This window comes from Phyllostomus discolor, chromosome 2 (genome assembly GCF_004126475.2).
Source record: "Phyllostomus discolor isolate MPI-MPIP mPhyDis1 chromosome 2, mPhyDis1.pri.v3, whole genome shotgun sequence".
In the NCBI taxonomy this organism is placed as follows: Eukaryota; Metazoa; Chordata; class Mammalia; order Chiroptera; family Phyllostomidae; genus Phyllostomus; species Phyllostomus discolor.
The window spans coordinates 26,693,628-26,716,637 of NC_040904.2; the positions used below are offsets into that span (position 1 = coordinate 26,693,628).

The following is a 23,010-nucleotide window of genomic DNA, read 5'->3' on the forward strand; positions in this document are numbered from 1 at the left end:
TTCATGAGTGTAGTACTTAGGGTTGTCGTGCTTCCTAAAAATACTTTGATTCAGTCTTTTATGCTATAATTTTAAAGGATATATGCATACAAGGTATATAGATATATATGGAATATTTGTAAGAGAGTCATACTCAATACTCTGTACATATGTATATGCAGATGGCAGGAATTATTTAAGAATATAAATTAAACTGATAATTGGGAAATTAAAAAATGTGCAGAGAATTTCTATATGCGTAAATGTCTTATTTAAAATTTATTTCAGGTGATTTTTATTACATTCATCAAGAGTTGCAGCTGATAAGTCACTTTACATTTGATTTTTACAACTTTATAAAAAGTGGAAAAACCAAAAAAAGAAACGAGGACATCATGGGAAAACATTATACTTGGAAATAGATTTGTTATCAAACTGTTTAAAGATTTCTTAAACCTAAGAGCTACAATTCTGAAAGTTTCTTCTGAGATTTTTAAAAGCTCTATTTTATGTTCTTTATATACTTGCAAGGCTGGTGTGAGTTATTTGCATAATTGAAAATGGTTAATTACCTGGTAACTATTATTGTATCTCATGAAAACCTAGGATTGCAATTAGCTCTCTGTTCATTACTACATCACTTGTAATGGTAAAGTATTTACATAATGTACATTCTACAGTACTCTTTTCTTCCTTGTGAAATTCAGATACTATTTTACTTTAGCAACAAATCTTTTAGGCTTTTATGTAGAGATGAAGGACAGTTAACTTGCACTTGTCTTCTGCATCACAAATATTCTCAATGGGTGAGATAAATACACATAGCGCTTGTCCCGAAGGCTAAAGTCGGAATTGTGGAATAAGAATCTCTTGTATTCCTTTTTGAGATTTCTATAACAGAAATCTGCTGAAAAGTTAGTACTAGAGAAGTAGAAAAAATGATCATCTCAGTATCAGCTAGCCATCAATGGATGGATGTTAGAGTACTGAATTGGTGGTCAGAACTGAGCTTGAGTTCCCAACTTATTTGCTGAACTGTGATATTCATTTAACATCTTTGTGCCTTAATGTCCTCATATTTATAAACAGAGACAATAGCTCCTATATGCTCCTCATAGGCTTATCATGAGAATGGAAATAAGGTGATATACATGAAAAGCCTTTATAATATCAAGGAATATGCAAATGTTAGTTTGTCATTAGGGTAAGGTCTTTTTTATTTCTCAAATATATTAAAATTCACTGTAAACTATACAAAAACTTATTTAGGTCATTAAAATTACTATGTAAACTACATGAACTTCTTAATAGAAATAAGCAAATGCCTGCAGGTTCTGCTAGAAAATCATTCTATTGATTTTCATACAAATGAACTACTTAGATGTAAATATCAAGGAATGTCTCCACAGAATCCTTAGGATATCTAGATTTATTAACCAAGTCAAGCCCTCCTTTTCCTATTTAATCTCCAGAGACCAGTAAGCTCTTTTCTCTTTTTTATATAGGGTTTTTGGAAATGGAAATCACGCCTCTCATGAGTAGCTGCTGCTATCATCAACACAATAATATTGTGGACAGGCTGACTGGGTCTCTAGGTTTGGCATTACACTTCTGTTCCAGGGCCTAGTTGGACTTGTAGTTCTGGAATCTCGATCAGGTTATCTGCAAGTTGTTTTTGCCAGAGACAAAAAAATTCACGTACAGAGAGGCTAATAATACACCCAAAAGCCATTTGCTATATTATAGTAAGAAACATTGTAAACTCACCTTCATAATAACACTAATGCATTACGTTTGCTTTATAGTTCCTAAAGGCTTTTGAGCCCAATACCTAATTTTTGAACGTCATGGCTTATGAGTTTTGGAAAGAACGACCTAATTTACTTCTAAACTGTTTCTCTATTTATCAGGTGCAAAATACCGAAAAGTGCAAAGCAGATCTGTCTTTGTTGTCAAAAGTAGCATACTTTTGTTAACAGTTCTTCATATTTTCTTCCTGTTTTTCTATGCATGTTGATGTAATTGAGATCATATTGTATATGCCATTTAAATGTCAAAGTGTTTTTTTTTCTGATTATGATGGCAATCTATGTCTTTTGTAAAAACTTTGAAAAGGTTGTAGAAAATAGACAAAAGCCCAAAGCAGAAAATGAAAACCACATATAATTTACTACTGTAGTTAGTTATCACGAACATTTTGGTGTATTTCCTTTACTGAAAGGAAAAACTACGTTTTTAAAACGTAGTCGGGATCACACCACGGCAGGCGTGCTTGGGCAGCCTGTACTCGCCAGTCTAGTGGACGGGAAGCCACAGATCAGCACTCTTCTTTCTGGACAGGGGTAATGAGAGTGAATCTTTAGAGTGAGCTTTAAAGCTCACTTGTTTTCGGATTCTAAGCTGATTTGCACATTGTTCTCTTCTTTCCCCAACATCTTCGAGGCCACTGACACTCGCCCCTATTTCAACAAGTTATCCTGATGGCTTCCGTTCTCCGCGGCCGTTCACTTCTGCTTATTGAGACTCCGGCTCCCGCTGCACCTTCTGCGAAGACTCAGGAAGTGGTGGGAGGCCGCTAGTTCAGAGCTTCAAAGGCATCAGCAGCAGATCCCGAACAGCAGAGTCAGAGCCCTCGCCCCGTGGCAGGGCCATGGGCGCCCCGGGGCTTTATTAGGTGTCTCTCCGTGGAAGGGTTGTGATTAGGGAGGCCTTCGCAGCTAAGTCTCCCGGCCTCGGGACGCCGGCGGCTCCGGGAGAGGCCAGCGTACTCTCGCTGCTCCCACGATTATCATCGGGACGCATTTCCTAGCCAGACTCCGAGTCTTCACCTCCTGCGTTCTCGGGAGGGTCTTTTCTCGTCTGGAGAAGGCTGCAGGGTCCTCTCCGTTTCTCGGGGGGGATACGGGCAGGCCTCAGTCACACACCACCAAAGGTCCGACACCCTCAGCCCCGCTTTGCGAGCCGGGAGAAATGGGTCCCTTCTCGCTTGCCTTATGCCGGGCGAGGTGAGGACCGCACTATTGTGCCGTCTGCCGGAGGGGGGACGCTCACGTGCGGCTCTCTGCTTTCCAGCCTGCAGCAGTGGCTCCCGGGAAACCAACGTTCCCTCAACCAGGATCAGCATTACATTGTTCTGGGAGCCCGCACTGGAGGGAGGAACAGCCACCCACTCTAGCTAGGCAACGGACGCGCCCCCTTTCTTCCCCCTCCGTTCGCCTGGACCGCCCTGGGTTGCAAGCCCGCCAGCCGCCACTGAGTGTCCCCAGCCTTTGACAGCTGGGCCGGCACCAAGCAGCCCGAGTCCCGGGGCGGGGCGAGCGCGTGGGGGGCGGGGCGAGATTGAGCTGGGAGGCTAAGAGTGAGCGCGCGAGCCGAGCCGAGCGGAGCCGAGCGGAGCAGGGAGGTGCTTGGGGAGAGACAGGCAGAGCCGGGCCGGCTGCCTGCGGCTCAGAGCCGATCCTGCTGCGTCGCTGGGCTCCGAGTACCTCCGCCTCTGTTCAGGCTCCCGCAAAACTTTATTCTCTTGGGCCCCCCCGGGGTGTCTGAAGGAATAGGAGCACTCGGCCGGCTCTGCGCTCCCCTGCTGCGGCGGCGACCGCGGGGACCTGCATCCCGCGGAGCTCTCGAGCCCCGCGCCTCCTCACCTGGCGATCGCACCCCGGAGCAGAGAGGGGGCACCCACGAAGGGGCCGCGCGGGCTCCAGCGTCCCCGAACTCTCCTGCCCACCGTGGCAGACCCGCCCGGCACAACTTTAACTTGATTCCTCTCGCCCAGCCCGGTCACCAGCGGCTGCTGCTGCCACCGCCGCGGTCTCGGCCGCCGCCGCCTCACAAAGGGGAGCGAGGGAGGGGAGGCGGCGCGGGTGGCGGGCACAGGCACCGGTGCGCAGGGCGCGGGCCTCGGGGTCGCGGAGGCCGGGAGACAAAAGGAAAACTGCCACTGTTCGTCGTGCCGGATCGGAGCAGCGTGCTCAACCGTCTCCCGCCCGGCTCAGCGATCCTCCTTCCCCCACCCTCAGCTGCTGCTCCGCCTCCCTTCCCGCGGACTGTCCCCGCAGTGCTCCGGGACCCGAGAAGCCTTCGGGGCGCGCGTAGCTGCTGGTGGTTGGGGCTCTAGCGATAATAAATGATAGAGGATACAATGACTTTGCTGTCTCTGCTGGGTCGCATCATGCGCTACTTCTTGCTGAGACCCGAGACGCTCTTCCTGTTGTGTATCAGCTTGGCGCTGTGGAGTTACTTCTTCCACACCGACGAGGTGAAGACCATCGTCAAGTCTAGCCGGGACGCTGTGAAGATGGTGAAGGGCAAGGTCGCCGAGATCATGCAGAATGATCGGCTCGGGGGCCTCGACGTCCTGGAGGCCGAGTTTTCCAAGACCTGGGAGTTCAAGAGCCACAACGTGGCCGTGTATTCCATCCAGGGCCGCAGAGACCACATGGAGGACCGATTCGAAGTTCTTACGGACCTAGCTAACAAGACGCACCCGTCCATCTTCGGTATCTTCGACGGACACGGAGGCGAGGTAGGATTTGTGTGTGTGTGTGTGTGTGTGTGTGTGTGTGTGTGTGTGAGTCTTTGTGTGCCCACAGGACGTTTGTGTCGGGGGCGGGGTGGGGGTGTGTGGAGGTGGTAGGACTAGAGTGCGAGGGGCGTGGTGTTGACCTGGTGCGGGGCTGGGCAAACGCACTAGTTCCAAGTTGCCCGCCCGGCTAAAAACACTGCTGGATCCAGACTTCTTGGGACTGAGGGTCCGTTTTGGGGAAGGGAGGATCATCCACAGTTTATTTCGTGCTTCATCATTTACGATGTTTCTCAAGGCCTGAACCCAGCAAATGACTGTGCTAGTTTTGCGGGGAGGGTTAATGGTTTCTACGCTGAACTTTGGCCCGGGACCTCAGCGCTCCTGTTCTAGGGTTTGAGACCCGGGTAGGCACAAAGAAGGCAAAAAATATCTTTGATTCTCATTAGGGAAAAGAGGTACAAAATGCAGAACTGAGTTAGTGAGAGAGAGCACAGAGAAGATGAAGGAAGCTGTGACTCCTTCCCATCGCCTTCGCCCTAAGGAGGAATCTGGGGGACCAGCCCCGCGCTTCTTGCCAACTCCATTAACTTTACAAGCTCAATCGGGCCAGTTGACAGCAGCGCCTCTCTGGCCGCCTGCATTTAGCAGGATCGCCTCTCGGGACCTGAGATGCCTCTGGCCTTTGCAGAGGTGGCGATGCCCGCAGAGGCTGTGATTCCCAGATCACCCCCTGCGCCCTGGCTGGAGTGGGGTGCAGAGGTTTCCCGGCTTCTCAAATCTGTCTTTTGGGGTTCACGTGATGAGGTTAGAGGGCTGGTTGAGGTCCATCTCCCTCATTTCTGCGGCACCCTGATTGCGCGCTGGGGCTCAGATTTCCTGGAGGTCCAGGGAGGATTGGCTTTGGTCCTTGGGCATCGACCCAGGAGAAGTGAGTGGCAAATGTGGCTCCAAAGAGCATCGAGCCAGCTACCCCATCTTTCTCAATTTGGCAGTTTATAACAGAATTGCATTGTTGCATACTTTTTTTTTTTTTTGGCAGCATAATGTCTTACATCTTCCCTGCCTCCTTCGCCATCCCTCCATCATTCCCCCTGCCCTCACAATCCATGGTCCCATCCAACTTTCCCCCAACTCTCTTCTTGGCCCTTCTGGTCTCTGGGTGGGCTGTAGGGGTTGTCATTCTTTTTCATTTTTGCTTGTTTTTTGGCATTTGTTTTGGGTGAATATTAAGAAAGCTTTCAATTAGTTATTTGCCTTCTTTCTTTGATACAAAGCCACTTCACCTACTCCTCTGCTGATCTTTTCAAGATACTGTATCTAACCTGCCTTGTAGAACCAACTTTGCCAGGAATGACAAACTTAGTTGGAAAATCTATTTGGTAGAACTGAAATCAGTTTTTGCTGTTTCCCATTCACTCTAACCCTTTCTATGTTCTGCCTTTCAAAGTGAAGGTTTCTCACTGGTTGTAAATTTGTAACTTCCTGTGTAGTGTGGGTTCCTTTCCCCTTGGTCACAGGGTAGGTGAAAGATGTGAAGTTAATTGCGGGAAGAGATGCTATGTACTTGGGTAAAAACGTACCTGAATGACATCGTTGCCAGTAAAATGACTGATTTGTTTTCTTGCTATGAATCAGAGTGCTCGTATCTTCATTTTATGTTCTACACTTTATAACTCATTTATAAAGCTTATATTTATTATAAATTTTAATGTTAAAGTTGTTGGCAGATGATATTCTGCTCCTGATCTTAGAAAGCACAGCTTTGTTTTTGACTTAGAGGTCTGGATGTAATGTTAATGTTGTGAAAGTTTGGCTTATGCTTGTCTGGTGTGCTGTATTGTCATGTTTTATTCTGCATGTGTAAATTTGCATTTAAGTTGATATTTTAAAACCTGAAACTTGCAGACCCAAACAGATTTTAGGTTGAAAAATTTCCAGTACTGTCTTCTAGTAAATGTACCATCCAGAAAAATGATTGGACAAATGCTTTTAATTATTTAATTATTTTTTAATTTTAATTTTGGCTTGTAGATGACAGTCTTCTCCCTGTGTCTCTTTACTTTGTCTTCCCTCTGTGTGTGTCTTGATAAATGCTTTTATTTAGCCAGCAGTATTTTACATGCACAGGGCTTTTCATTAAATTTTGAAATAATAGAGATGATTATTGTTAGCAAAACTATGAAATGCTTTCTATTGTGCCTTACGTTAAAAAGCCTGCTGTTTGTAAAATAATATTCTCAACCCTCTTAAAAAGATTGTTTTATCTGTAATTTCCTACTGTATGTGGCCAGTTTATCATTTTGGCATTGTTTTGGGGCAAAATAAGGAGTTATAAAAAGGAGCTATTTATAATTTAAATAATAGATAATTTCTCTTTTGCATTTTCTTTCATTCAAAGAAAATCCCACCGTGTAAATGTCTTTTGTGTTGTTTAGCTCCTTTAACATTCGCCAGAGGGGGGTGCCACTGTTTGATTTTGGAATAGACAATAGTTATCTTCTTGCAGACAAGAGGTAGCTTTTTCTGAACTCTATTATTTGTGTGTTTCCTGTCTGTGGAGTGCTACAGAAGACAACTGGGGAGTTTAATTTTACTTCTAATAATTTGAACTAATAAGATAGTCTATAAAAAAAAAAACAGGGCCCATCTCCAATGGTAGTACTTTTTAGATTCAGAAGGGACCTAAGCCAACTTGTGTGTTCATTTCATTCCATTTTTAGATGAGATATTTGTAGATGGCTGGAGAAGTTGTGATCTTCCTAAGGCCACATGGCTAGTTTAAGGCATTCAGTTTGGTGATTTTTATATTGAACCACCACACAAATTAGTTTGTATATTTACTCAGAAAGGCAGATAGCACACTTGGGATACTAAGTAGGTGAATGAGACCTGACTTTCATCCTCAGAACGTTTCAGTGTAGTGCCAGAGATAGACCTGTATGCCAAAAACTACAGTCATGCTATGCTTAGGGTGATATGGAAACACTGAGGAGGGGCGTTTAAATCAGGCTTGGAGGTGGGAGGTCCAGGTAAGATACAAGGCATCATTTACTGCAAGGTTAAGAGCCCAGGCTTTGGCTTGACATCTAGTTTTGAATCCCTGCTCAGCCTTATATTAGCTGTGACTGTGGACAAGTTGTTTCAGCAACTTTATCTGAGAGTTTTTAATCTGAAAAAGAATGATAGTGCATATAAGCTGTACCCTCATCAATTGCATTATACCCTATCTAGAGGAACACCAAAGGAGAGAAGGATGTGGAAGAAGGAAGCTTAGAGACCAGTAAGTCTGCAGTGTTAGGGCAACAACATTCCAAGTGAGAAGAGGCTATACATGTGAAAGCCACAACGTCGATCACTGTATATGTTGGATATATATAATTCATTAGCTAGCCCCCAAACTCTATCTCCCTATATGTTAACTTTTGGTGAACTGACTATTTAATCAGGATTCCAGATATCTTAGCATTGGGAAAGCAGCACCTGGGCTTCAGGTGCAAATTTTCTGATTCGTGAAAAAGAACATTCACTATGATTAATGAATAAATTGGCGTTCTGATTTGTACATCGACCTCTTATGAGTTGGGTTCACGTGAGTTAGTTCTTTTGAGTCTGTTTAACTGTGTTTTTGACAAAGACGTCCCTGGCCTTGTTATGCCAAAGACCAGACTCTGGATGGCAGTGACTTCTAGATGGATGAGAGCTTAAAGAGCCTTATCTTGATGGCCTGAAGGCCAGCTTTCTCATCTGATGCCCTTGGGATCTTGAGACATTCTAACTCCAATACTATGGGTAGTTGGTTAACTCTGCGCGCACACATCCGTGCGTGCGTGTAGAAAGCTATGGCAGCGCTTGTTTTGCTGTATAACAAAAGATTAAAACAACAAAGAGGCAAAAAGAAAAGCTCAGATTGTATCAACTGATGTGGAACATTTATTTTAAAAATTAAAACATATATTTATCTATGAAAAATTTTTATGCTTACCTATATTTTTTATCCACAGGCAAAGGTGGGTTTTTGTTTTGTTTTTACTTTTTATATTATTTAAAGAAATATCACCAATTCTTTGAAGCAACATTGTTACTGTTCATGGCTGCAACCTATCTAAAAGAGCAGATTGTATGTATTCCATATGTTTACAGGCGTTACTCTATAAAAGCTCATATATTATTGCATTACACAGCTGAGAAACAATGTGGCCAGTGGTTAAGCTTAGAGTTCCATACTTCACATCAGAGAGAAGCTGTACTTCAGATGCCTTGTCAGGGGCTATAGTCTAGAGGTGCGGCACTTCTCAGAAGCTCAGAAGAGAAATTGCTTATGAAGGGTTGCCTGAAGGATCTGTGTAGTCTAGTTCTTTAGATCAGTGGTTCCTAACGTTTCTTGAGTCATGCTTCTCTTTGAGGATGTGGTGAAACTACAGACGTATCCCCCAGAAAAAGGGTCATGTGCATCAAATTTTGTTTATAATTTCAAAGATAAGTGGATGCCTCTGGATTTTAGGTTCATCGAGATAGAATAAAATCTGTTTCCGATAAACTTAGACCTGCAGGGAGCTGTGTGCTGGGACCCCTTGGCATGGGCACCTTCCTCTCTGCCATTTGCATGCATTGACTCGTGTGCTCTCATTTGCTTGTGAAGGTTGTCATGAGGGATGGTCTTCTAAAGCTCTCTGACAAATCAAATGCAAGGATATTGTTCAGGACTTTCTTGTTAGGTTCTACATTCTCTTTATGAGAACCAAGGGAGAGATAGTTCTCTAATAGCTTTTTGTTTTTATCTTAAGGATGCTGAATCATGTAACTGATTGGATCATTTTGTGTTTAGCCAACAAATGTTGGCTGCTAGAAGTGTTAGAACCCAGACTCTGGCCTATCACTAGCAAATGTGCAGAATGTTACAGAGAACATTAATTTGGGACCTGAATTTTACTCCCAGGACAGCTTATCTTTCCTACATTCAGTTTTCCTTGGTCCCATTTCTGTCTTTCTCATCTTACATATGCCATTTTATCTTGCTCTGGTATATGTATTTGTATAAGTTTCACTGGATCCTTTCTGAAATAAGATATGGTTCTGAATACATAAATTATGAATGGCACGATGAATGATCTGCTTTACAGACATCACAGCTGTTGCTAGTAAATGTTGGGCTCCCATATTACTGATGTATAAGAGTCCTATGGATTTAGTATGGACAAATGCTTTATGGTTTAAGAGAAAATTCACATTATTTTGGTTTAAAATGGCACATTAACACTTCTGACAAGAGGGGGGGGATGCCTCTCCCTTAATAATTCACCCTGTCCCGTGCTTAAGAACTTCCTTTGTAGGTGAATGTAGGGTTCTGGCTGCTGACCTTGGTACATCTTCTGAACAGATTGTTTAGGAATTCAGTTCAGTGAAGCCAACATTTTCTGTGTACTCTGCTACAGGTGGGAAACAATGTTGTGTTCTCTGTGATACCCAAAGATGAATCAGTGCATTCTCTGCTCTCCAGGAGCATTCCATCTAGTTGGAGAGATGAGCTTTTTAAAAACAGCAGAGCTACCAGACTCAGTTGGACCACTCACAAGAGGACAATGGCCTGATTCAGGGGGCTTGGGGTGCCTTGCATAGTTTTGAGGGGAACTGACATTTGATTATGTCCTAACATTTCAACAGACAGAGATTGGGTAGAGGGAGGATGAAAAGATGACATTACAGGTGGAAGAAAAGCGTGAAAATAGTACAGAGGGAGTAAAATGCAGGTACAGTTGGGAGAAAGGCAGGCAGCACCACTGGTTTTGAGCAGGCTCTACCCAACTGTCATTTTAGAAGTCCATTCATTATGTTTTTCCAGGTTTGATGAGTAATCTCTGTGTTTTGATATACTTAATATTATTTTCTAGATAGACTATTTTTTAAGGTAAGTATATCATTTAAAAAAGAAACTTCATATCAGCACGGTAGTGGAAAATCCATACAATGAAATTCTTGGCCTCCAGCTTACTAGAAGCTGTCTCCATCTTGATGGAATAGATTGACTCTGGAAAGATTCTTCTAGACTGTGGTTGCCTCGAGTCCCTCTGTCACCCTCCTCTTGCCACCCTCACCATCCTTCTGTTTTATGAGCAGAAAGATGGCTTTTAAAACTCAGTTGTTGGCCATAATTTGAAGCAAGGCAGGCTCCTTGCTCCCTGCACAGGTGGGAGGTACCTCTAGTGATGCCACTGCTTGAGGAGCCCTGGTTTGGAACAGCTTTCCACCATGACTCACATGACAGGTAAGATTTCATGTGTAACACGTCTCCACGGGGAACCCAGAGTTACAGGCCGTTCCCAGTGCTCTTGCAGAAGCTTCACCCCATTTCTAATGCAGGTAAATGAGAACATGTTGTAGGAATAAACGTGAATTCTTTTTTAGCTTAGTTTAAACAGTAAATAATTTAAAAATTTTGGTACTTGAGCCATTATTAGTCACAAACTTTGACATAGTTACAATGATAAGCTATACCAGAGTGCTGGGCCCAGCTGAGGACCCTTGGCCTGGAGTTGACAGTGCACATAGGTGAGGACTGGAAGATGATGCAGGAACTGCTGTCAGCACAAATATTGAGAACCGTGCTGAGGGGCCTGAGCTTGTGCTGTAGATACTGGAGAACCATTGGATACTTTTGAGCAGAGGAATGGCGTAAGACCCATGATTCAGTAATCCTGTTCTTCTAACCTGTAGAGAGGATTGATGTGCATGACCAAGATAGAAAGGGGGAGAGGTATATTGGGAAGCCTGGCCCAAACCAGGAAAGATACAACTCAGGGGTGTGGGCCATTCTGAAAGCAAGGGGGAGGATGAGTGAGACATCTCTTATGGGGTGAGACTGCTGCCACGGTGGCACCATCAAAATGAATGAGGGCAGTTGGATGGAAGAGGAACTTCAGACAATCGTGAGTTTGGGTATAAGTTTGTTTCCTTTCTCCCTTTTATTTAGACATTTTCCGGGATGAATAAAATGTTCCTTGACCATTTGATTCCCCAATTTGTGAAACACTATGTCTGTTATACCTTATCTAAACTGACACATTTTAAAGCAATAAAAATATACATTGTATACATTATCTGACTATCCGAAGGAAAGACATTTATTACTATATTACTTTGTTACCAGGAAAGTTTAGGTATTGTTACAATATATAGTTTTTCCAAGGCTAAAAATCAGTACACCTTCATTTCTCTTAAATGATTTTATTTCCCTGACACTTATTTTAAAGTAAAAAATATGTATGTCATTCAGTCTCAGATCTAAGTGGTCCCTAGGCTCTATCCAATTTAAATATAGGCACATAATTAATTAGGGACTCAGTTTTTTAAAACAGTAATATTTTTATATTGAGTGTTAATATTTGAAGCATTTTATTCTGAATTTCTGTTTTGATGTTTATCTACTTAAGTAATATATTTTTGTAGTTTAACTTTTATTACTATTTTAATAATTCTAGTTAGTGAATAATAACTAGAATAAATCTGGAACAAGTTGAAAATATTTTAAAATAAAATTTAAAATGATAAAAGTAATATGATAGATAAAAAAATAAAAATTGTTTTAAATCTCATTATCCTGTCATATCTTCTGTTATGATTTTGGTTACTTGCTCACCTTTTTTTATATGCATTTTAAATATAATTTTACATTGTTATAATGATGTACATGTAATTTTAAATCTTGGCCTTTTTCACTCTGTACAATCCTATAAACACAATGCCATTTTGCTTCATAGTTCTTTATTATATTTCTAATGTATTTTTAGTGATAGAATAATATGTTACTGAATGGATATTTTATAAGTTGCTAAATGCTTCCTTATTGGTATACATTTAGGTTCTTCTAACTTTTCACCATTGTAAATAACATTGTATTAAGTATTTTTACACTTGATCATAGTCAAAAGGCCGAGAAGCAATGTAATAAGTATTTTTGTGCTTCTACTTTTGTGATTTCCAGAAGTGGGATTTCTTGATCAGAGGAGAAGTAAACCACCATTATTGGTAATAATAATAATGATGATGATGATGGCTGACATTTACTGAATAGGTACAATATGCCAGGCAGTATTTAAACTACTTCATATATATTATTGAATTTTAGTTAATGTAACAGTTTTTGATGTGGTTCTTTAAATTATCCCTGTTGTATAAATGCAGAAATTAAGGCACTGAGAAGTTAGTAGTTTACCCAAGGTCTCTAACAGCTCATCAGTGGTGAAACTAGGGTTTGAAACTGAGATCAGCCTTAGAGCTATCTCTCTGCAAAGTCTGTGATAAGAGTTTCTGAGTGAAACTTTACACATCTCATAATTTGGGCAATAACATGCACATAGTGTTGGTAAATATGAATACAGCCTGGTCTTCTTGTGTTGCTCAGTAGCACTTGGAGTTTCTCGTTCGACTCTGATGATTGTGTCCCTGTGACATGTGGGTGTTCTTAAAAACTGTATGCTAGAAACCTTGGAAGGTAGGTCTTATAATTACCTAAGAGAGTCCTGCACTTAGAAAAAAATAGGGTCAGAAGTCAAAGCAGGTGGTGACTCACATTCGAGCCACTTCTTTCCTGACAGAATCTCCATTCCACTAAGAGCATCTTCAACATTTTGGCTCATGAAAGGCTTGCATAGAAGTGACAGTGGCATTAACATAGCCATTTGCAATAAACAATAATAATTTGTGTTTTATTTTACTTCATAATAACAAAGGCTTGACTTTAGGAAAAGTTTATAGGGGTTAGTACATGTTTGCATAACTTCTCTTTATAATGAAGCACTGTTTTGTTTTGGTTTTAGAAGACCAAATGATGTCTTAATACTAAAAATGATTATTAATTTTCAACAGCAAAATATTATTTTTCACTTGTTTATAATACCAGAATTGGTATGTTTAGTTTGAGCAGATGCTAGTCTTGTGTTTCCATTCTAGAGGCTGCTTAATAGATTATTCTCTTGGCCAATCTTAAGTCAAGCCCGAGCTTTGGTGATGGTTGGTTATAATCTGTTTTTAATATAAATATTCAAAAGCAAAGTTTAAATAAACAAAGAAAGCCATCATTTAGAAATACTTAATAGCACTATAGTAACTGTTATAGCTTTCTTTTAGAGTTATAGGTCCTCCCTTGAAAAGTACAGAGCATTTTAAGTAAATTTTCATGTAGAGAAAAATCATGCAGACTGATAAATTGATATCCTTTCAATAAAGTTGAAATCTGTGCTGTGTAAAACTGCTTAAAGAATGAAGGTATAATATTTTACATCTGAAACACAAATCTATAAATTTGATTATGAGATCTCTCTGGAGATTTTCCCTTTCACTATTTGATAAGAATAGACCCCAATATAATGAACCTTGGCTGCCTCCAAACTTTCCTAGAGTGAAAACTCTAGGAAACTTTCCTAGGAGAGCTTTGGTAGTTGAGTTTGTTAAGGATGAGACTTACTTTCTTCATGCCTTGAAGACAAAGGAGTTTCTGTCCATTACAGGGCGTGGAGTTCTTGAAGGTAAGCCTGAGGCCACTGCCTACAGTTGTGTGAAAGGTACATTGTACAATGAGAGCTGGATAGTGAGACACCGTTTTCTAACGTGTAGAGAAGAACTGTCTGCTCCCCAAGCTAGGCATCGCTGGGTCTATAATCACTGGGAAAGGGCACCTTTCTCTAATTGGTACAAAAGCAAACCATTCCATAGCCTTCGGCTTTCTTTTTGAGACTCACATTCTTGATCGTACCATCCATCACTGTTATGCTCCTTGTTCTGCTCCTGTGTGAGCAGCTGACAGATAATCTATGTCTTAGTTGATAAACCAAAAGACCAGTTATCCATTGCACATCATGTCAGAAAACCTTATGACTTCCCTGGAGAGGTGAACACTATTTGCATTTGCTTTTCCACAGTAATATTCCAGCTTTTGGTCATTATAAATGTGAGTGGGGATTTAATGCCCTATAGTAATAAATCTTAAATATTTTGAATTTTGTCTTTAATAAGGCAGTCCATATTCAGCACTGCTCTTGGACAGTAGAGTTTTTAATGTAAAACTACTTTAAAAATTATTCTTTTAGCCCCTGGCAGGTGTGGCTCAGTGGACTGAGCACTGGCCTGTGAACCAAAGGATCACCTGTTCGATTTCCAGTCTAGAGCACATGCCTGGGCTGTGGGCCAGGTCCCCAGTGGGGGTTGCCAGAGGTAACCCCCCCCCCACTGATGTTTCTCTACCTCTCCCTCCCTTCCTCTCTGTCTAAAAATAAAATAAACAAAATCTAAAAAACTTTCCTTAAAAATTATATTCTTTCAGTTATAGAATTGCCATAGGGAAGAAACCATTCTATTCTGATAAGTATATGCCATTTAAAAAAAATCTAGTATGTACTTTCATTTCTGTTTTTAATTAAATAAATTAGCTTTCAGTTAGTCACTGGACATTTTCTGGCCAAAGAAGTTTGTACTGACACTGTTGAGATTCTATGGAAATTAAGACATAGAATTTTGGTCATACTGTTTGTCTTTTTCCTCCCAAGAATAATGAGATGAATTTACTATAATGACTGATTTTTACAAGTATATGATAAATATGACTGTCCTAGAGTTTGGGATTAAGAAGTTTTTACTTATCTTTTATTTTAACATTTAGATATTTTTCTAAATTTCTGTTTAGAAGAAAGATAAATTTTCTCTTTAGATAGGCCTGACAGGAATCTTCAATTGTCATATGGTACCTAAGGCTTCATAGCTACATGAATCATCTATTTTTAAAGACTATCATCAAGGAGATTCTACATTATCCCTGGAGAATATTTTTTTCTGTAATCCTTTCTTTCAGGAAATTCATCTTTATATGACAACTAGATACCTTCGGTTTAAGCTTATTCCTCTTAATTTGGCCTCAACAGACATATATTAGGATTAGCTTGTTGCCATTTGTAAATCAGTAAGATTCCAGTAATCAAAAGTTTCCTCCCTCCCCCTCCCCCATATAAAATCAGTATATCAACTTATGAGAGAAGCCCTCATCTCAAAAAAAAAATGATATAAGGTAATTTCTACCAAAGACAGAATAGAGGTAGTTAGGTAATAAAGGAAATCTCTTCCAGTTTTACAGATAGGTGGAATAAATTCTAGTTAGACACCTAGATGGTGTATTAATTGGAAGTCTTTGGAAGTAACAGAAAACCCAAGTGGAAGCAGCTTAAACACTGATTACATTTATTATCTAACATTAAAAAAAAAGCCTGCAAGTAGCTGTTTCCAAGTCTGGTGAATTTAGCTGCTTAATGATTTCAAGTCTTTACATAACTACATCCAGAGATATGAGAAAGAAACTGTATTCTTACAGCCTGAGAAAACCTTATTAGAAACTAACTCTCATGTCTCCTAGGCCAGAAATGTGTCCATGCCTAAACCAATGACTTGGCCATGGGAATACTATCATCCTGATGAACTCTGACCCAGCATAGTTGCCTTAGGTTTGGCGAGGAGCCCAGCCTCCTCTGGAGGTCATGCCAGCCTAGGAAGGTGAACACACTAGAGTTTTTTTTAGCTAGGAAGAAGGTGGGATGGGGTTCAGAGACAGTGGTCTGGAATACTTCTTGTTTGTACATTAGCGAACTCATCAGATAATGTTGCTATGGAAGTATAAACACTGACATTGGGGGAAAATGAGCTTTAGAAGACTATTAAAAAGGGGTAAATCATCTTGTTTTTGGATTGGCTTAGGGAAGACTTTGCCAGGGAGATGAGATGTAAATTTGGTATTTCAGGGCCCCAGCAAGTGTTAAGAAACCATTAGGTAGTTTTGTAACTCAGGCTTTCTCTCTATTCCGTGTAAACTAGCAACAGGAAGGGGCCTGAGCGCTTGGAAAACAGCAAGGTGGGTTTTTTCCTCTAATATATAACTGTGTGTTCAGCATGGTTGATGCTACGATTACTGTAAAAGTAACACAGTAGTTCTTTTGTTGGCTATACCTTTGTGTTTTACTCTCTTCCTGTTTTAAACAGTGAATTTGTTGGTAAAATTCAGTAGGATTTTTGTTCCTTAATTATTACATATCATAAGTTTTATTATTTCAAGATATTTGACTCTACCAGGGGTGTGCAACCTGTGACCCGGGGGCCACATGCAGCCCAGGATGGCTATGAATGTGGCCCAACACAAAATTATAAATTTACTTAAAACATTATGAGATTTTTTTGTGTGATTATGTGTCACAGTGCATTTAACGTGTGGCCCAATATAGCTCTTCTTCTTCCAGTGTGGCACAGAGACACCAAAAGCTTGGACACCCTGCCGTAGGCCAAAGAGAAGAGATTCCTGGGAGGCTCAGAATTTTTGTGTACATTTTGGAGGGGGACGGCCTGGCATTGGGTTACAGAGAGCAGAGAGAGTAGTAAAGTCTTCAGATTTTTCTGTAGGACAGGTGGATGCACTTGGAGTAAATACTGTGTGTGAGGCTGAAGTACTCATCTTTCTGCTGCTGCTATAAATTGATTACAATGAAGGCATCTTTTTATTATGTTTTCCTGACTGATGATTGCCAGTCCTTACAAGTGGTTACTGACTAAACTTCCCATTTAGTTTTACTACCTTTTCTGGTGATTCATCGTTCCTCTTTTTTTTTTTTAGTCTAAAGATATGCAATCACATTGTCTACAAATAATGTAATCGTGTTTTCTACTTTGTAAATAGTTACACGTTTCATTTTTGATTTTTGCCTCATACATGAACTGGAACAGAACCCTGGTTTATAAGAGTCTTGACAGTGGGCGTTGTCATGTTCCTGTGTTTGAGATTATTTAAAACTTTGGGATGAGGGAAATGTGAAATGTCTTTACTTTATGGGTAACGGAGCCAAAGTTTCTTTACTAACGCAATGAAAGATGAAAACCAATGGTCAAGAGCCAAAGAAGAAAGGCTGGCCACAGTACGGTAATATAGAGAGGGCAGGATCACAAGAATGGATCAGAACTTGGTGTAGATGTGACACTGAAAACCTGTGGGCACTGATCACATGAAGGGAAGAACAAACACTGTCTTTTTTTCTTTGAGAAAATAATTATCGGCCCCGTGCAGTGGCCCACGACTGTAGTCCCAACTGCTGGGGAGGCTGAGGCAGAAGGGCCGCTTGAGCCCAGGAGTTCTGGGCTGTAGTGCGCTATGCCAATCTGGTGTCTGCGGTAAATTCGGGATCAATGTGGTGGGGGTGGGAGTGGACATCAGGTCGCTCAAGGATGGGTGAACCGGCCTAGGCTGGAACGGAGCGGGTCAAAAACTCCTGCGCTTATCACTAGTGGGATCACGCCTGTGAATACCCCCTGCATTCCAGCCTGCGCAACATAGCGAGGCCCTGTCTCTAAAAAAGAAAAAAAATTATCCATCCCAGTGAAATGTCCTAGGAATGCATTGGTCTAAACAATAGGCACACTATCTGAAGGTACAGGATACTGCTTCTGCAGGATGTGGCAGACCTAGTGAGACACGCATAGGAATTTGTCTCCCAGGAGTGGGAGGTCTGTTGCCATCTTCCTCTGGTACTTCAGCTGGTTTTGGTGAAGGCTGTCCTTGTTTTTTATCTGGGATTGCCTTTGCAGAAAATCTTTGCTCTAATTTTAACTACCTGTCTTGCAAGGAAACTTGCAGCTGCTTAAGGAAGAGGTTCATACTGAGTGGGGTTAGCTCTTACATTGGTATACAAAGACAAAATCATGTAGAGCCAAAATTTCCCTTGAAAGATCTTTTAAACTGTCCATAAAAAAAACCAGTGATTTTGCACATCTTACTGTTAAGGATATGTAATATATAGTTATAAATGTATAATATCCAAAGTAATATGTAGTACAGAATATAAAATATAGTTTTACAGTATTTTAAATATATAAAAGAGAATCATGAGCTTGTGTAAATTTGTGAATGGTACCATTTCACTGTACCTCTGTAAGAAAATAGAATAAGAAAGTGAAGAATATTTTGTTTTTCAGGTGGTGGCAGGAACTTTTTTCTTTTAAAGACAGCACAGTACATATATCCTTTGTGATCACTTTTTTGGTTGTTAGGAGTAAAATTAATATGTCCTGAATAGTTTTAAAGTCAATTTTGGAAAGATAATTATAATGCCACATTGAATACTTTATTTTTAATCTAAGTGCCAGCCATATCTCTGACACCAGATGGGAATATAGAGATGGACACTCATCCTGGTAATTTATCCTCACAAATACATAGACATGGTCGCAACTGGCTACTTCTTTCTTACTTATATGGCTTGAGACCCTGCAGGATTTTATTCCATCGATTTCAGAAGAGAGACGAGTTGGGGACTCCTACATTTCCTTCTTTGCTGGAGGCATCCCTCCTGAGCATCTGATATGGTACCTTCAGGCCTAAACTGTTCTGGGAAATGTCAGGTCCTGGGTTTGTCTAAGAATGAGACTCTCTGAGCAGCAAATAATTTTTGGCAAGGAAGCTTTTATTTTTAACATCTACGAGATCTGAGTGGCTACTGATGAAGGAATCACCCTGGTGAAAGAACTGGGATCCAGACGGTGTCCAGAGCAGCTCTGTGCATCTCTGTGCACCTTCCTACTGCAGCCACAGGCCCCGCTGCGGCCCCCGGAGCCACACGGAGATGCAGATTGTCTCTCCCCAAAGGATTATGTACTGTAAACAGTTTTAGACGTGAAAATGTCCAGGCGAACATTTACTTTGGAAACATTACTTAAGAGGGAATTCTTTGAAAGGACAGCTAATTTTTTTCCCCCAAAATAGAATAATAGTGGGAGTGCCCAAATGATGTTCTCACTTTACCGGAGTGATGCCTTCATGCTGACCTTATGTTATGGATATTAGGACTTCCACTTTCTTCCCTGAAAAAATTTTAACGTCAATGCATTTTTTGGTATGCAGTCTCTATTCAAATTTTGCCAATTGCCCCAACGGTTCTTTTCAAAAAGTTTTACTGAGATATGATTGGCACAGAATAGACTACACGTTTAATATATATAATTTGATTAGATTTGCATTTACCTGTGAAACCATCACCACCAGCAAGATAATGAACATATCCATCACCCTCAAAAGTTTCTTCATGTCCCTTTGTAATACCTCTCTTCTGTCCTTCAATTTCCCCCTATAACTCTAGGCAACCATTAATCTGCTTTCTGTCGCTATAGATTTAGTTTTCATTTTATAAAATTTTATAGAAATGGAAAGTTATATGTCCTCCCTATTTTTCAAAATGATTATGCCCTCTACTTCAGCACAATCATTTTGAAATTCTATGTTGCTGCATCCATCAGTAGTTTATTCATTTCTATTTCTTAGTATTTTATTGTGTGGCTATACCAACATTTGAACATCCATTCACATGTTATTGGACATTTGAGTTTCTTCCACTTTTTGCCTGTGAACATTCATGTACAAGTCTTTGTATGGCCATATGCTTTCATTTCTTTTGGGAGAATACCTAGAAATAGATTGGCTGGAGATTATGGTAGTGTATGTTGGTTCTTTTTTTAAAACTACTGAATTATTTTCCAAATTGGTTATGCTATTTTACATTTCTGTCAATGGTATATGAGAGTTCCAGTTGCTTTATATCCTTGCTGGTATTTTTGCATTTTAGCCATCCTAGAAGTGCTTTCTCAATGTGGTTTTAGTTTGTGTTTTCCTAATGACTGATGATGTTGAGCATCTTTTTATGTGCTTCTTGGAAAATGACCTTCTTTGAAAACATGGAAGAGGAATGATTATTAAATTTTGGTTTTTCTTGTAAAATCTGACTTTTGATCTTGTTTCTATGGTGTGAGTAAAAAAAAAGAGCAAGAGAGGTAAAAGGGATAGACATGATTAGACATGACTGTCTCTCCCTGAAAGGAGAGAGGCTCAGAAGTATAGCCTAGAAATAAGCGGTATTGACAGGTTGCACAAGATAACGAAGAAATGAGATGAAACAAGGAAGGCAGGGGAGAAAGATTAGGCCCTGTGACTACTAAAGACAGTTTGTATGATCAGAGTCTTTCATTTTCTTAAACCACATGTTTTTGTATTCCAGATTAAAAATCTGAATGAGACTTCTCTTAGAAAAGTGCCTTTGAAAGCGTAGATTGCAGACACTGCCTCTGCTTTCCTCCTTCCTACTCATGTCCTCTTGCCGTTGGACACTTTTTCAAACCTGATTACTTGAAGGTTTCCAGGGGTCTCATAATTGCCATGCATGATGGCTTTATTTTCAGCCTTCCTCTTCTTATATTCTTCTGTAGGGTTTGGCTTTCTTGACCACCTCTGTCTTCTTGAGACTCATCTCCTTGGCCTTAGTGATACCACTTATATATTTTTTTGCTTCTTTGTTGACTTTTTTGAGGATTTCACTTCATCCTTGAAAGAAGGTTTCAAGAAGGACTGTACATAGTGAGCTGGTCCCCTTTTGTTTCTTTGCACCAGAATTTTTGCAGCTTCCAAGGATTCCGCCATCCTTTCTATAGGTGGAGGGCTCCTCTTCCCATCTACAGCCCACATTGTTATGTGCTGACTTAATATTTTCTTCTAGGGTATTTCCTCCTTAACTACCTATCTGAAATAGAATTTGCCTCCTGTGTCCCTAGGATTCATTTTTCCTCCAGACGTGTCTCTTCCTCTCATGGTGCCGTCATTGCCTCTGTCTCTCATTCTTGAAATTACCATGTCAGCTTTGCTTGTTCCCTCTTTATTTAAGTCGGTGAGACTTTGTATGATACTTCTCTTCTCGGTCTTCATCTTTATAGTTGTATGACACCATGCTAATTCAGGCTTTCATTACTTCCTGCTAGGATTGTCACCGTGGCTTCCTACCTGGTCACTGAGTCTCTGGTCTCTCTCCGCTCCAATCCACTCACTAATGATAGATCAGCCTCCTACACTCACTGGGTTGTACACTGTTTCTCTTTAAAAAGTCTATGACTTCTACCCACCATAATTTATTTCTCTGAAATTTGGTTTTGGGGTTGTCCTAATGGCATTCCTGACTACTCTACCGTATTTGACCTTATCTTCTGTTGCTCCCCTATAAAGCTCTATGCTACAGCAAAGTTGGTCTCTTTATTATTCCCTGAAAACCTGGTAGGCACATGTGCCCACTGCTATTTTGTTAACTGGTCCATTCTCTGAGAGATTTTTCATTCCTCTTTCCCATAGCTACGCCATGTCCTTATTTCAAGGTTCCCCTCAATTTCCAGTTTTCTCATCAATTTTTGCTTGGTCATGCCAGGCTAAAGTATTTAAGGTCATGTCATTTCCTTCTTTGACTTAAGGTCCGTGACAGGCAATCGAACATTTCGTGTTTGTGTTCATTTTTAAGGTACTTTACCTCTCCGACCAGAGTTCAACTTCCCTGAGTTTCCTGCCTCTGTCAAGTCCCTATGGTGTGCTTCCACTGTTCCAGTTGGTTTACATTCTAAAAATAACACCTTACAATAATTCCAGAAGTAGCGATGCCTACCAAATGAAAAGGAAACGCTGATTGTATAACTGCAGTTGTTATCACTTATAACTCTGGGAAACAAAAGAACTCTGCTCATTTTGACTGTTGCGTGCCCACAGCATGCCAGGTGCTTTTATTGATGCTCTCACCAAATCTGCATGGTCTTTTGAGACAGCTGTTGTTCATCCCCATTTCATAGTTGGGGAAATTGGAGCTCAGGCTGCTGTGTGCCCAGGGCTACACAACGGCTAAGAGGCAGAGCTAGGATTAAAATATTTCCCTTGTCTGCCTGATTTGAAAGCCATCTTCTTCTCTGCACCACACTGCCTTTTGCAGGCCTGGTTTGGCAAGGCTAAAGTACCTTTAGCACTCTGCTTCTGACACTTTGGGACATCAGGGGTGTCCATCCTGTGGCCCGTGGGCCACATGCAGCCCAGAAGGACTGTAAATGCAGTCCAACACAAAATCATAAATTTACTTAAAATGTTATGAGATTTTTTTTGTGATTATGTGTTGCAATGTATTTAATGTGTGGCCCAAGAAAACTCTTCTTCTTCCATTATGGCACAGAGACGCCAGAAGCTTGGATGTCCCTGCTTCAGGTTATCTGTAATAAATGTTTCAAGTATATGCGAAGAGAATCAAATGGAGGAGACAAAGTAATTTATTTACACTATTTACTTATATTTACTCTCTTTGTTTTTCTCATCAGCTCACATGGCTTGTGCATTGTATCACTCATCCAGAGCCTTTTAAATAATGGCCAAGGAAAATGTAAATTAAATATATAGATTTGATTGCCTGTCACAGGCCATAAATTCGAAGGAGGGAATGTTTACTTAAAGCTGACATGACCAAGCAAGAAGTTATGGAAAAGCTGGAAATTGAGTTGAGCCTTGAAATAAGGACAAGACGCAGTTATGGGGAAGAGGAGTGAGAAACCTCTCAGGGAATGGAATAGAGTTAACAATAGTGTTAAAACCTAGGCATGTGGTTTTCATCAGTTTGACAGGTAACTCTCTCTGGTTGTAACAGGTT

The 23,010-nt window shown here is 40.7% G+C and overlaps 1 protein-coding gene across 1 annotated transcript in view; it reads left to right on the forward strand.

The window, feature by feature from the left end:
- The first annotated feature begins 3,881 nt into the window (after positions 1-3,881).
- PPM1L (protein phosphatase, Mg2+/Mn2+ dependent 1L) overlaps positions 3,882-23,010 on the forward strand; it is a 239,563-nt gene continuing 220,434 nt past the window's right edge. Inside the window, exon 1 of the mRNA XM_028504523.2 lies at positions 3,882-4,504. Coding sequence (XP_028360324.1) covers positions 4,106-4,504 — 399 coding nt within the window. The 5' untranslated portion in view covers positions 3,882-4,105. The remainder of the gene's footprint in view (positions 4,505-23,010) is intronic.